We start from the raw sequence: 13,147 nt of genomic DNA on the forward strand, positions 1-13,147 counted from the left end.
GTGAAAGAAGACGGAAATGAATGATAACAATGCATGTGATTGTATCTTTGATGCTTGATGCTATTAAAATACTGATAACGATACAACAACTGCTCATTCACCATCGTTCCGTCTTGCGGTATATGTCCGTCTCTACGTAACAGTCTACAATATAACATATCTACTTCAAACTATACACTAAAAACTATACGATATGTCCAACGTCCGACCTTACCCCATTCCTATCCAACCCCAGAACTATACTCTGATCCTGATCCTGTATACTCCCCTGTAAAGTAATGACCATCCCTGAAGAAGGGAAGGACGGTCCGTCCATCGCTGATCCCTCAACGTCGAGATGTTCTTGATGTACCCCCTTTTCCTCAAATTCATAACTCTCATCTTCCCCTCCCATCCCGATCCCACTCTCAACGTCGCCTGGCCGTCGGAATGTAGAGGGTATATCAAACTCTGAGGGATGATGTCCCAGAAAATCACCCAAGTCCAATTGCATGTCCGGCGATATCCTCTCGTCTACTCGTTGAACTAGTCTTTGAGGTCGTGGTTTTGGGTTACTGTCGTCTCCTTTCGACCTTGGTATCTCGGGTATCCTGACGATAACCTTTTCGACTTTCTTCTCTTTGCTTAGGAGGAATTTCCATTCTTCCCATGAGGCGGGTATATTCCATGCTCTGAGTATATCGGACTATATAAACCAACGAACATCAATATCAGTCTCGAGCTCAATCTCAGATTACATGGATCACCTCATGACCGATCCGCTGAATCATAAAACAACAAGAGACCGACTCACCTGCGTGGCAAAGCATATAAACCCTATCAACCCCATCGAAGCAAACATGAAATCACTATTTGGATCGGTGATAGTCTTGTCGAATGCCTGATAAAGCGTCGTAGCTATCATCCCCATCGTCCAAAACACAAATAACGAGACCCGGATGTAGAAGCTGGTATTGAGGAGGCGGATCGTCTTGGGTCGGAAATCCAGGCCGTGAGACGAGTTGGCGAGGTTTGTCGTTCGGGAGGTTTGGCGGAAGTGCTGCAGGATCAGGAGGATTACCCATACTATGTGTAAGGTATAGGATGTCAGTGAATGAAATTGTATAGGAAGATGGGATGTGAGATGATGCTTCATCGATGAGGGCGTGGATATTTGTGTCTCTGACTACTGTGTTGAGCAATACTCACATTCCATTATCAACGTCAGGATGGCGATCACTCCTGTAAGAATCTGATACGATCTTCGACTATGACGAGCAAGCATCGATGCGACGGTCAGCACCATCAGATTTGACATATACCGGAAGCACGGTACAGCACTCACATGCCTAGATCCAGGAGTGAACAATAGAAGGGCGTGGGCTAAGGTGGTGCAATATAAATTAAGCACCCATCGTACTGTACTATGCTGTACTCTGGGATGATAGTTTGGTATTTGAACTTACGATGAGCACAGGTATCTTATCGTTCGCAGTCAGCTATAGCATCACTCAGAATATCAGCTTGTTTCCTTCGATCACTTCAGTATAGTATAGCGAAGGTGACTCACGATGACCATCCTTGGTATGAAACCTATGACGAAGAGGTATGGCAAGGCGAGTAACTGTATGTATCAAAGCAGAATCAGCCTCAAGGCAATGTGTAGCTCTCGCCCCTGCGTCTTTGCCTTGTTTGGAGTTTTGCGAGCTGAGTAGGAAGGCTACTTACAAAGATCAGGGTGGCTCGACCTCGGAATCTGTCGAAATGCGGCTTGGTAAGAGTGATAGTTTTGAGCCATAACTAAGATCAAGAAGAATCATCAAGTCAGCAGGCAGTACCGCAGATTAGGATGAACGGACTTAGGCATTCGTACACTCACCCTCAGAACCACCGACAGCACCACAGTCATCTGAGCAGCCTGCGACCCAGCCTGCAATATCGCCTGAGCCCTACACAGCCCCGCGTGGGGCAAATACATAATCTCCCTCGTACTTATGTTCCCCTTATTGGCGAACCAGTAAAGCAGATTCAACAGGTTCACCAAGATGATGACAATGAACGAATTGATAAGGCACGGGTCCCTCTGAATACGGCGTATCGGATCCTGGTTCTGGGGTGTCTGACTGAGCGCCTTGCGTTGGTTCCATGTCATTGTCGATGAGGTGGTACTGATCGTTGACATTCTGAATCTAGCCTTCGTCTCTTTACTATATATCAGATCCCTGATCCTCCGCTTGAACCTTCTCCAGAAGTTTGATCCGGAAAAGAGAATGGTGAGGACCAGGACGAGGAGGGATACGATACCTAGGATATTAATTATGCCGTATGCCAGTACTTTTTGCTCCGAGACGATGGCGGCCTGGCCGTAGTAGATTGTGTAGGGGTCGGTGTTGTCGGAGAGGGAGTCGAGGTACGAGCTGTTGGGGTAATGCAGGAAGGGGGCATCTCGCCAGGTGGACATTGTGTTGCGGGATGAGGGCGGGGGCGAGTTGGTGGGTGGACAGGCGGTGCTCTTGTACGCGAATCGGGTGATCTAAGGGTTGTGTATGTGGTCGAGGATTATACTAGCAATTGCTGGTTTCCTGGAGATGCCATGCCGTCGAGGATGGTCTGTAGAGCTGGATTGTCTGTTCCAAGGTTGTCCCTTTCAGAAGATGAGGTGAAGTTCAACTAGGATACAGCGATCTCCGTGAAGGTCTTGTAAGCCTTTCCAAGTCACCCAGTATTGATCTCTGAAGATTTGAGAAGGATACAAGTGTGATTATTGATGGTCAACAACGATTGATTTGTACAAGTCGAAGACCGAATGCAACAAAGCGAGCTGACGAAAGACTGTCATCCACGTACTCGTATGTATACGCACTAGCTTATACGTCTATATTTAAGACTATTTCATCTTTGTCTCATGCTTGACTGGGTTTTGGTTCCTGCTCGTAAATGGTTGGTACGACATTCCGTAATGTTGTTGAAATTGAGTTTACCAGTATGCCATACACACCGTCATATTGTATCTATTCGGTTGCCCCCTCACTGGGTTGATTCCAGTTGTACAACGCATTTCAAAGAGGAATGTCCCATACCAAAAGCAGATCCAAACGCCTCATCACGTTGGTGGGGAAGGGGGTCAGCTGAAAAGGCTTTCATGAATTATCGTATCGTGTGTACAGTTCGGTATGTAAAGAAAGAACGTCGGCCAGAGGTGTTCCGGTAAAATCGCAACGGCGCAGATCACATTTGGTCAACCGATATCAATACCGAAACAGGCAAGATCGAGACCTGTAATCCAAAACAACGTAATTTATCCTACTCTATGCATTTTGACGGGGATCGATCTACATCTAGCGTGGTGGATGGCATGCGAAGGGACACGCATACCTGTGAGAGGTCGTTCAACACGCTGCGGAGTTTTTCAGCCTGTGAGAGGTCGTGTGAAAGACTTACGAAGGTCCAATGAGGGCCGGGAGATGCAATGGAACGTTAAGGTTAAAGAGGTAGGTGAGAGGTACAGATGACACCATGACCTGATAAAAATCAAAGACGTATGACTCCTCACATGGGGGCTGAAGAGTGGGTGTCAGGAGGATGGATTCCGAGACATCCACTTACGACATACCAACAGTACTGTAAAATCAGAGACATTAGGAAATACACGTCGTACCAGCTATAGATCAGAGGGACACGGTAGTAACCGGTTATTCTGATTGATGTAGATTACCGCTGGTGGTACAGCCGTGGGAAAGTTGATTGGGCTGAACGATCGTAATGTTTTGGGTATCGGTTTGAGAAAACGTCATCAAACGTACAGTCCGAAAGAATGGATAAGATCCGATCCAAGTACAACTACTATAATTAAGACAACGTAGCATTCGAAACATACGACCAACAACCACGATCATGGTAAGTACGCATCTCTCCACGACTACCCCTCTGAACGAAGATCAATCTCATCAACTGACCTAAACTCACTCCATTTGCATGCAGTCCCGTCCCCGTCGAGCAGCAGCTTCCAGCTCAACCTTACCTACTCGAACAGAAGATCCAAATGTCGATCCCGAGTTTCTGACGCTCAGTGCGAACCAGCGGAGGAACATTGATAGAGCGTTTGGTAGGGGCATAGCCATACTGGAAGGAAGGTCGAGAAAGCGGAGGAAGGTTGAGAAGAAGGGTGTCGAGGAAAAGGATGAAGAACAAGAACAAGGTGGATTCGTCGCTGAAGATAATGATGAGGGTGGGGGGTTCTTGGTGGATGATGAGGGAGATGGAGGGGCAGGGGGGTTTATGGTGGATAATGATGAGGCCGGAGGATTCATGGTAGAAGACGAAGGTGGAGGTTTTATGGTAGATGATGAAGAAAATGGCGGCGGGTTCATGATAGAAGACGATCCCATCCCCTCAAACCCAAACGTTCAATCCGAAGAGCAAGATCCATTCCCACCCAAACGAATCCCACTACATCTCCTGCCCTCCCTGCTCACATCACTGGGCTTACCTTCCGACGAAGATGTCCTGGGTGTATTCAAGGCATCCGCCTCCGGCTGGGAGGACGAGGAAGAACAATCATCTTCCTCTCGTCGGAAGAGGGGACCCAACGAAGAAGGTGGTGGAGGAGGAGTAGAATTGAAAGATTTCAGAGCGGTCTGTGCGGCTTTGATGGGTCCTGATGACGCCCAGGGAGAAGAGGAGGATGGGGAGGAAGATACGTTCGAACTTCCCTCTGAGGATGGTGAATCGGACCTATCGTCATTATCTGGATCAGAGTATGGTGAAGATTCCGCTTCCAAGAGTACAAAGAAAAGGACAGGAAAGGTCAGATCGAAAGATTTCGCATCGGAGGGTGATTCGTCCACCCCTGCGCCTGCAGCTAGACGACGAGGACGGAAGAACATCGATGTAGATTCCAGTGGGAGAGTACGCTTAAACACCAGGCAGAAAGAGTTGGCCAAGGATATTTGGGAGATGTTGAAGCCCCCTTCTACTACTCAAAAGGGCCAGGTACTGGGTAGAGACGAGGTCAAGAAGTGGGTGAGGGAGTTGGGCGAGATGTGGAGTGATGACGAGGTGAGTGTGATACACATCTCTCACCATCAACATACCTCTCAGCCACGAGATTCGGAAGGTACCATGAATGGAGTAGAGAAGCAAGAACTGATGGTAATCTCAAACGCAGATCACAGAGATGGTCACTCTCTTCTCGACGCAGCATGAAGGTAGAGGATTAACGTTTGACGATTTCAGTGGAGTCATGTTAAGAGCTGGACTGGTATAAAATGGGAGCCAAGAGATCGAGACTATCTAATATATATGTGTACTTCGTTGTATCATCTGTATGCACATCACAATCGACCACTAGATTTTAAGATAATCTGCAGGAAGCAACTTCTTGAAGGATGCACACAGAGCCAACTCATAAGGATACATGTTTTGTATATCAGATACTTCGATGTACTTCAAAATGACAAAAGTGGTAATACAAGTCACTGACAGCTTCAAGGCTCTTCTTCTTCCCTTTCCCCTTCCCTCCGGATCCATGCGCGTACATCTGGTTCATCAAAGTAAGGACCGAATCATCCACGCGACATGTTACCAGTACAATCGAACCCCTCATATCTACGCATCGTAAGCTACTCTAGCACCAATGAACGAGAACCGATAATTCGCCTGATACCAATTCCTGAACGACTTTCTCCCAGCGATAGAAGGGATAGTAGCGAATGAGCCTCCGAGCTGTACGTGACATATCCAAACGTCAGCAGGTGTAATATTCTGGCCTCTGGCCTCGTCAAGCAAAGTCACAAATGACACAGTTCACTAGGCGAAGAAGAAGGAAACTCACAACCACAAAATGTTTATCATCAAAGAAATCCATAGAGTATCCCGGATATATAACAGACGGAACGAACCCTTCCAACCCTTTAAAGGGCGTGTCGGTCCATTCCCAGACCCCACCATTATGGCCATGCATGATTTTACCAGCATTGTCCATAGTGGTGTTTGTAGGTCTATCCCAAAGTATTACTCAGAATCAGCAATAGCTCAATCTCATACATCTTCAACAAACAAGCAAAGCAGAACGCTCAACTCACGGCGTGGGATGCCAATTCTTCACTCCCGTATTGGCCCCCTCTCCCATGGTCCTAGGTCCATCAGGATGCTCGTAAAACATTCGTAATTCCTCTTCGGTAGGTAATCTACCATTCTTAAATTTCGCATATTCTTCGAATTCCAATTTAGACGCCATCAAAGGCCATCTACCAGCTATGTCGAAAGACAAGGGTCCATATAGTGATCGGACTTTCCATTCTCCATTAACCTCAATCCAAGACGCTGGAGCAATGTCTGAATTCAAATTAGAGTATTTATCGGTCGATTTGAGGTACGTCAGATAATCGGAGTTGCTAATTGTCAATGAATCAATCTTGAATTTCTTGACTGATCTAGCGATGTTGGGATGTTCGTTATCCCATCCGAACTCATGGGATTCCCATCCATCGATATCTCCATACTTCTTGTCCTCAATCTCCAAATCCCTATGACCCAGCTCGATCTGGCCTCCTCCGATGGTTATGACCTTATTCTCCTGAGGTACATTCCATTCTCTAGCTAGTATATCCCATTGAGGGGACGATACAGCCGTAGGAGATCGAGTCAGCGGTGACTGAGCGAGCATGTATAACAAAGTCTCGGCGTGCATAGCTTCGTGTTCGTAGGTCATAAACAGGACTCTGCCTGTGTGTCTGGTAAAAGATTTTTCACCGGATGACAGGGAATCGTATATCCCCTTGAGACGGAGTCTGACGCGATCGCGGAATGCGAGGATCTCGGTGAGCGAGGGCCAGTCTTCTTCCGACATGGGCACTTCGGAGTGGTCCTGTGTACATACAAATCAGAGGTCAGCTAATGCGGTGCAAGGCAAGAACGGTAAATTGCACATACATGACACTTAGTAGGATCATCCACATCAGGGTCGATACCTCTCTCGAAGATTGTCTAACGTAAGCGAGTTAGCCGATATCCGCTTAAAGGACAGAAAGCATAACTCACCTTGAAATACTCTGGTTCGGTATGCGAGCCTTTGGTTAACCTAGTCAGATGGATGTCCAAGAATGTGGGTCTATAGTGCAGGAATGGAGTTCTTGTCAGTCTTGAAGTAGGTGAACAGACCAAGAGCAAATTGCACTCACATGTGACCGGTATAGAACAAACAGATATGTCTCAAATCAATAGGCTTCTGATGTAGCATCTCCTTAGGTATCATCTGAAGTGTGATGCTAGGTAGAGTCAGTGTTATTAGCAAAGTCACCGAGTGCCTTGTGCTTATGGAAATTCGTTGACTCACTGATCCCAGAATCTCCAAAGTTCCAGCCAATCATCCCACTTGGGAACTCCCCTAGCCCTTTCTACAGGGCCCGATCCCTCTTTCTTCGTGTCCAGCACGTCCAGCGCCATCGTTGTGTTGTAAAGGTCCGAGCTGAAAAGAAATTCAGGTCGTTCTAGTACCCAAAGCCTGTATTCCGAATTGGGGGCTTTCCAAGTATTGACCACTCGTAGGTTGGCTTGGGCGAATAGACTTAAAGCTTCCGAAAGTGAATACTGTTTCGCGTAGAGGAATCAATCAGTTACTTTTTTTGATGCGATGAAGATATAGCAAGTAGAAGATGTGGATGACTGGCAATCGATGAAATGGGATGGAAATTTCAGTATGACATGACATTCCTGTTTCCGGGAATTTTCAGGCACGCATTGGAAAAAACCCGGTACCGCAAGGTAGGAATGACGTAGTACAGTAAAGTCGGTTACTCACCTTGTAACTCCATTCTATGTTTAGCAACTCGCCTTTGTCCAACTCTACATCCTGGTTTGATTTGGGCAGATGGATACTTTGTTTATCGTTGGAACGGAAGTATGCTTCGTGACGGCCTATTCGTGGTGGATTAGACAAAAGTCAGCTTTATGTCCTTCTTCGGGCGGATGATCAGTGCCGAACCCATGAGGAAGAAGCGTGTCCCTATAGTATTTTCGGGTTCCTTTGTGTATTTATGTTCCGTCGAGTATAGAAGACCACTCACCCAAAACCTCATTATACCTCCCCACAAACTCCACCTCATTCCCCTCTCCCAACCCCAATTCACTCTTCACGACCTCCCAGCCATGCTCCTCGAACCGCTTTGTATGTCCCGCCGGATCATTATAAGCCACTTCCACTTTCCTTCTCCCCTCCTCTCCGGGGGTAGGTCGTCCGTCCAACCCCAATAGGAGCGTATCGCCTTTTCTCAGCGGAAGAGACTTGAGGAATGGGATTGCAGAATCTCTATCGAAGTTGCCCAGAGATGAACCAAGGAAGACGAGGTGTAATGGTCTATCGGGGGTGGTCGAGGAAGTAGAAGTAGAATGGAGGAATGATTCCTTGACTTCTTGTGGGTTAGTTGAATCGCCCTGAGCGTCGTTGTATGATTGATTGTGGTCGTACTCTGAAGAGATGGGCGACCAGGTACCTGACTCGTCGTTGTTCGTATTGCAGCTTGGGGTCGATTCGGTGATTTCGCTAGGTAGACATGATATCTCGCTCTTGGGGGTGATGATGTTAATTGACTCAGGAGAGAGTAGGGGACTCGGTTCTATGGTCTCTTCTTCCTTGTTGGAGGCAATAGCGATGGGTTGTGCTTCAGCAGCAACTTCAAAAGGAGGAGTGTCGACCTTGCTCTCTCTTCCCACTTCAGGAGATACCTTGTCTAAACCTAAACCCTCCGAGTCTCTGCTGCTGAGCGAAGCCAATTTACCTTGTCTGATGAACTCCAGTCCGGCGTTGTAATCGCCATGTAAGCCTATACATTCGACTTTCCCTTTCAACTGATCTCCAAAGCCATCTTGCATCTCGCCCAAAACCCTGTGTAATTCAGGTTCGGAGAGGTCCAAGGGGTGGTAACGAATTGGTGCGGGGGTGCCCTCGTTGGACGAGAGGGAGGACGATAAGGCGAGTAAGAGATGAGCGGTTTTTCGGAGTGCTCTGTTATGTCCAAATGAGGGGTTCACAGTCAGCGACAAAATCATTCCTCGATCCGTATAAAGAGAATGGGAACGGAAAGCCACCACTCACCCAGCACCCAACTCAACCACATCCCACCCCTGCTCCTGCTCAGCAGTCTGTTCCATCCTAAACGCCTCATCCCCGTCCAGTCCTTCCTCGCCATTAACCCCCTCATTATATTTCCCCAGCGCCGCATCCCCCCATTTAGCAGGCTTCCACGGTCTATCCGGCACTTCATCATTATTATCCATCTCATCCCTGTGCTCTTTCCTATGTTTCTTCGTTGAGAGCGAGCTCGAAGGGAACCCCATGGATTCTGCTATCTCCTTCCCGTGCTCCTTGAGTAGGTGAAGTTCGTCTGGAAAGGGGTAATATTCGGGAGCGGAGGATGTGATTTTGTCGTAGAGTCGCAGACCCTCTTGGTCGTACAGTACCAGTGTGGGGACACTCCGTTTGTAGCCCCATTGCTTATCTTCTGGGCGATCCCCTGGGTATTGCGGTGAGGAGGTGCCGAGGAGGGAGGACTCTATTTGGTCTAGGAGGGTGGGTTGGGGGGTTGTCGAGGTATTAGAAGAGGAGGGGGAAGGGAGGGTGAATATCTTGGTTTGGGTAGATGAGGACATGGTGTAGTATGATACAGTTGGTATGTAGGTGATATACAAGAAGATGTTATTTAATTTACTTGGATTGATACGAGTAGAGTTGGGAAGAAGAGATAAGATATGAGTTTGATCCGATCTCTTGTCACTGTATTTAACACTCTATGAGTGTGTTTGACATTCCATTCCACGTTGATCAATGACTGGACGTGTACTCTATCTCTTCCCGCACCGTACCGTTTCAGAAGCGTTCGATTCAATTCGGAATTTCCATCTTTGACTCAATGATTAATCAGCTGATGCCGTATGTACATGTACTGCTGCATTCCGCCGCATACACGATGAGTGACGTCCTATGACGTTGTCTCACTACTGTAGTACGGTCCAGTCAACCCCCGGTCATCCGAACCGGTAATAGTCTACGCAGTGTATGATCGGATCTAGAACTTTACTAATTCTCCTTGCGATCACCGGATCAATACGATTACGATTACGGTTGTTCTAATCAGATGACACCAATTACACTCACCGCCTACTCGAGTGCTCATAGCTCAGCTGTCATAACTGACAGTGACCGTATGCTCCCCCCTATCTCTACACTATATAGGATCAAACTAGCGTACATCTCCATAATCGTACATACAAATGAGACCCATAACGACATAGAAACCGATAGACCGAAAGACCGAAACCGAGAACCAATCGATATTTTACTGTACATACAAAACAACGAGCGGAAAGAGAAAGAAAACCCAACAAAGAAGACGTAGTCATATCGTTATTTCGTGGCAGAATATCGTATCAAACGTGTATGTATGTTTTATATGTATGATGAAAAAACAGACCCCCGACTCGAGCCCAGAATCAGACCAACTTAGGCACCAAGATATGAATACCGTAGCGTAGTAAACGTGTCTTCCCGTCTCTCACACGTTCTCATCTATGATGCAGTCGGAACCTTGTTAGCAAGGTTGGCTCGTAGCATACTTGCTTTGGTGGGTCTTGGACCTTTGCTCAAGGGTGTAGATACAGACGCTGCTTTTCTGTGGATGGTGGGTGTTGATGACGATGTGGGTAGTACAGGTCTCGAGGACGATGTTGGTGTGGAGGTGGGTTTGGGCGTACGAAGTAATGCTGTCTTGTTGAGACGAGGTGTCTACATGTTTCACGCAAGTCAGTTTCTTCTTGTCCTTGATTGAACAAGTCGACAGCTGTAAGGTAAGTGGGGAGGGTGACACTCACGATACTAGGTTTACCAAGACTCTTCACACCTGCTCCCGCTCCCGCTCCCTTAGGTTCAACTGACACGTTATCTGCCGAACTAACTTTCAGAGCTGATATAGTCCTGGTGAGTGAATGGCTGGTGGTAGATCGAGAATGGGTGGACTTGACAGGTGATCGAAGAGAACTGATCGATGAGATGGATTTCGAGCTGTTCGTGCGAAGGAGGGAAGTCTTATTTGGTCGGGGTGTCTAAGGCAAGAAAGAGGGACGAGGTCAACAACAATTCGTCCTTCCTCAAAGTCGAATACCAATCGACTTTATGCCACAGTCCCATCGAGCATCACAAGGCAGTCATGCACTCTGTCTGTATAAGTTTGAGCAAAACAATACTTACAATGACAGGTTTCCCCCGCCCTCCTACCAACCCACTCAAAGTCTTCCTCCTTTCCTCCCTCTCCCTCCTCCCCCTCTCCTTATTCTCCCTCGCCAACCGCTCCATCTCCTCCCTCCCCTTCCGTTCAGCCCGCACAACCTCAATATCCCTATACCCCTCACTCCCCTTCTCCCCAGCAGCTCTAAGTGCAGAAGCTGTATTCTGCCTAACTTGAATCTCAGGTTCGTTCTTCCATCCTGAGCCTGCACCAGCAAAAGCAAGAGTCTTTCTTCGTTCCATGCGTTCTTTCTTTGCTTTTTCCCTATTCTCCAGAGCAACCTGTTCTTTCAACTTCGCTGCATCCCTTTCTTCCTGGATTTTCTCAAAATTTCGATACCCCTCATTACCCTTCTCGCCCGCTGCGCGCAATTGCGAGGTCCTATTCTGCTTGACCTCTACCGCGGGCTTCTCTAAACTAATCAATCCCAGCGCCAGAGTCTTTCTCCTCTCCTCTCTCTCTTTCTTAGCTCTTTCTCTATTATCCAAAGCGATCTGCTCCTTGATTTTCTGAGCTGCCTTCTCTTGCTGAAGTTTCTCGTAGTCCCTATATCCCGCATTACCTTTTTCGCCCGCTGCTCTCAATGCGGAGGTACGGTTCTGCCTAGGAAGGATTGTGGGTGCACACAAGCTAGATACGGGGGTGGGCACTGATAGAGTCCGTTTGTGTTCTCTGATGGGTGTAGATTGGATGATACCATTTGCGGGTCTCTGTGAGTGTATTGAAGGTGAAGATGAAGGGGCGATTTCTGATTTCAAGCGAAGTTGAGATGATTTAGTCTGTCGCGGTGTGATACTAGGTTGAGCCAGTGATGGGACAGTCTGTGTACGAGGTTAGCTTAATTAGCCAATGACACGGATCAACCAACATCGCATTTGGAAAGAAAATTGATATCAGGATAAGAGCATAACTCACAATCCCCAGTCCAACCCTCTTATACCCCGGCATCCCCAACCCTTCCTCTCCCTCCTTTTCTGAAGCCGTACGTCTAGGCTTGATCTCCTCCCAATCCAAGCCCGCTCTCAACGCTGCAGACTTGGTCATCCTAGGTCCTAGTCCCTGTCTCGAGGTGGACGACGGCGCAGGTCTAGCCTTGAAAGGTGTATTGGACTGAGATTGGGATTGTTTAGACGCCAGATCAGATAAGATTGGATCATGGTGCACATCATTGGAGGTCAAAGATTTAGTATCGTATACATCTCCTGCTTCATCCTGGTATGAACCTCCTACGCCTACGTCTAGGTCCAAAAGTTCCTCGATATCTTCTCGGTCATCGTGGGTGAGCTGCGAATGACCCAGACCTAGGGGATGTTGGTGTTCGATAACCGGTGTTTCGAGGGTAGGTGATTTGGGTGAGAAGGTGGCGAGGTGGGTTGATTGCGGGGTGAGGGATGGGTTGGAGGGGGTTTCAGAGTGGGCGTAGGGTGACATCGTGTGGGTTTGGTGATACCTATAAGGTAGTTTATATCTTCATGCAATGATATGGATGGAGACAATCTCGTTTGTGATGTTCGAGTGGAAGTGATAGGTTGCCTGTCGTTGTTGATCGACTGATCGTCTAGGCCTATGAGTAGGATTGGTTTTTGTTACCAAGTTTTATCCGTCTTCGAGTTGGTCGTCAAGCAATATCTTCGTGGTAGCAGTACAAAGGATCCGTCGATACTCGTCAGTACTGACACTGGTTATACGGCAACGATTGATTGGTAAAGTGTTTCAACGTCTGAAATACGCTGCTCAAGTCGAATGATAAGGACAGGAAAGAGAAGAAAGGACTGAAAATGAAAATGCATACAATGTACAGTCGATTGAATGTTGATTGTCTACTGACATGTGTTGTTCTTTCGGATGGTACTTATGGTCAGTGCGTAGGAAACAGAAAACGAGAATCA

At 47.4% G+C, this 13,147-nt stretch overlaps 4 protein-coding genes across 4 annotated transcripts; 1 reads left to right on the top strand and 3 right to left on the bottom strand.

The window, feature by feature from the left end:
- Nucleotides 1-184: 184 nt before the first annotated feature.
- On the bottom strand, nucleotides 185-2,440 carry I302_100279 (uncharacterized protein; the record flags this gene model as incomplete). The annotated part of the gene is made up of 8 exons (XM_019190296.1): nucleotides 185-685; nucleotides 794-1,065; nucleotides 1,189-1,247; nucleotides 1,325-1,362; nucleotides 1,446-1,478; nucleotides 1,550-1,603; nucleotides 1,708-1,779; nucleotides 1,859-2,440. The coding sequence occupies 8 exons, from the start codon at nucleotides 2,438-2,440 to the stop codon at nucleotides 185-187; spliced, it is 1,611 nt and encodes a 536-aa protein (XP_019047044.1).
- Nucleotides 2,441-3,954: 1,514 nt separating this feature from the next.
- Nucleotides 3,955-5,245, top strand: I302_100280 (uncharacterized protein; the record flags this gene model as incomplete). The annotated part of the gene is made up of 2 exons (XM_065869052.1): nucleotides 3,955-5,037; nucleotides 5,147-5,245. 2 exons carry the CDS (start codon nucleotides 3,955-3,957, stop codon nucleotides 5,243-5,245), a joined length of 1,182 nt encoding a protein of 393 aa, XP_065725124.1.
- A 341-nt stretch (nucleotides 5,246-5,586) lies between these two features.
- I302_100281 (uncharacterized protein) lies at nucleotides 5,587-9,627 on the bottom strand (the record flags this gene model as incomplete). Its single annotated transcript, XM_019190298.1, has 10 exons — nucleotides 5,587-5,703; nucleotides 5,813-5,978; nucleotides 6,063-6,847; nucleotides 6,913-6,966; nucleotides 7,021-7,090; nucleotides 7,161-7,247; nucleotides 7,316-7,569; nucleotides 7,781-7,896; nucleotides 8,046-8,983; nucleotides 9,074-9,627. The coding sequence occupies 10 exons, from the start codon at nucleotides 9,625-9,627 to the stop codon at nucleotides 5,587-5,589; spliced, it is 3,141 nt and encodes a 1,046-aa protein (XP_019047046.1).
- A 916-nt stretch (nucleotides 9,628-10,543) lies between these two features.
- On the bottom strand, nucleotides 10,544-12,689 carry I302_100282 (uncharacterized protein; the record flags this gene model as incomplete). The annotated part of the gene is made up of 4 exons (XM_019190299.1): nucleotides 10,544-10,759; nucleotides 10,846-11,076; nucleotides 11,222-12,079; nucleotides 12,174-12,689. The coding sequence occupies 4 exons, from the start codon at nucleotides 12,687-12,689 to the stop codon at nucleotides 10,544-10,546; spliced, it is 1,821 nt and encodes a 606-aa protein (XP_019047047.1).
- Nucleotides 12,690-13,147: the final 458 nt, after the last annotated feature.

The sequence above is a fragment of the Kwoniella bestiolae genome, chromosome 1, assembly GCF_000512585.2.
Source record: "Kwoniella bestiolae CBS 10118 chromosome 1, complete sequence".
Lineage (NCBI taxonomy): Eukaryota > Fungi > Basidiomycota > Tremellomycetes > Tremellales > Cryptococcaceae > Kwoniella > Kwoniella bestiolae.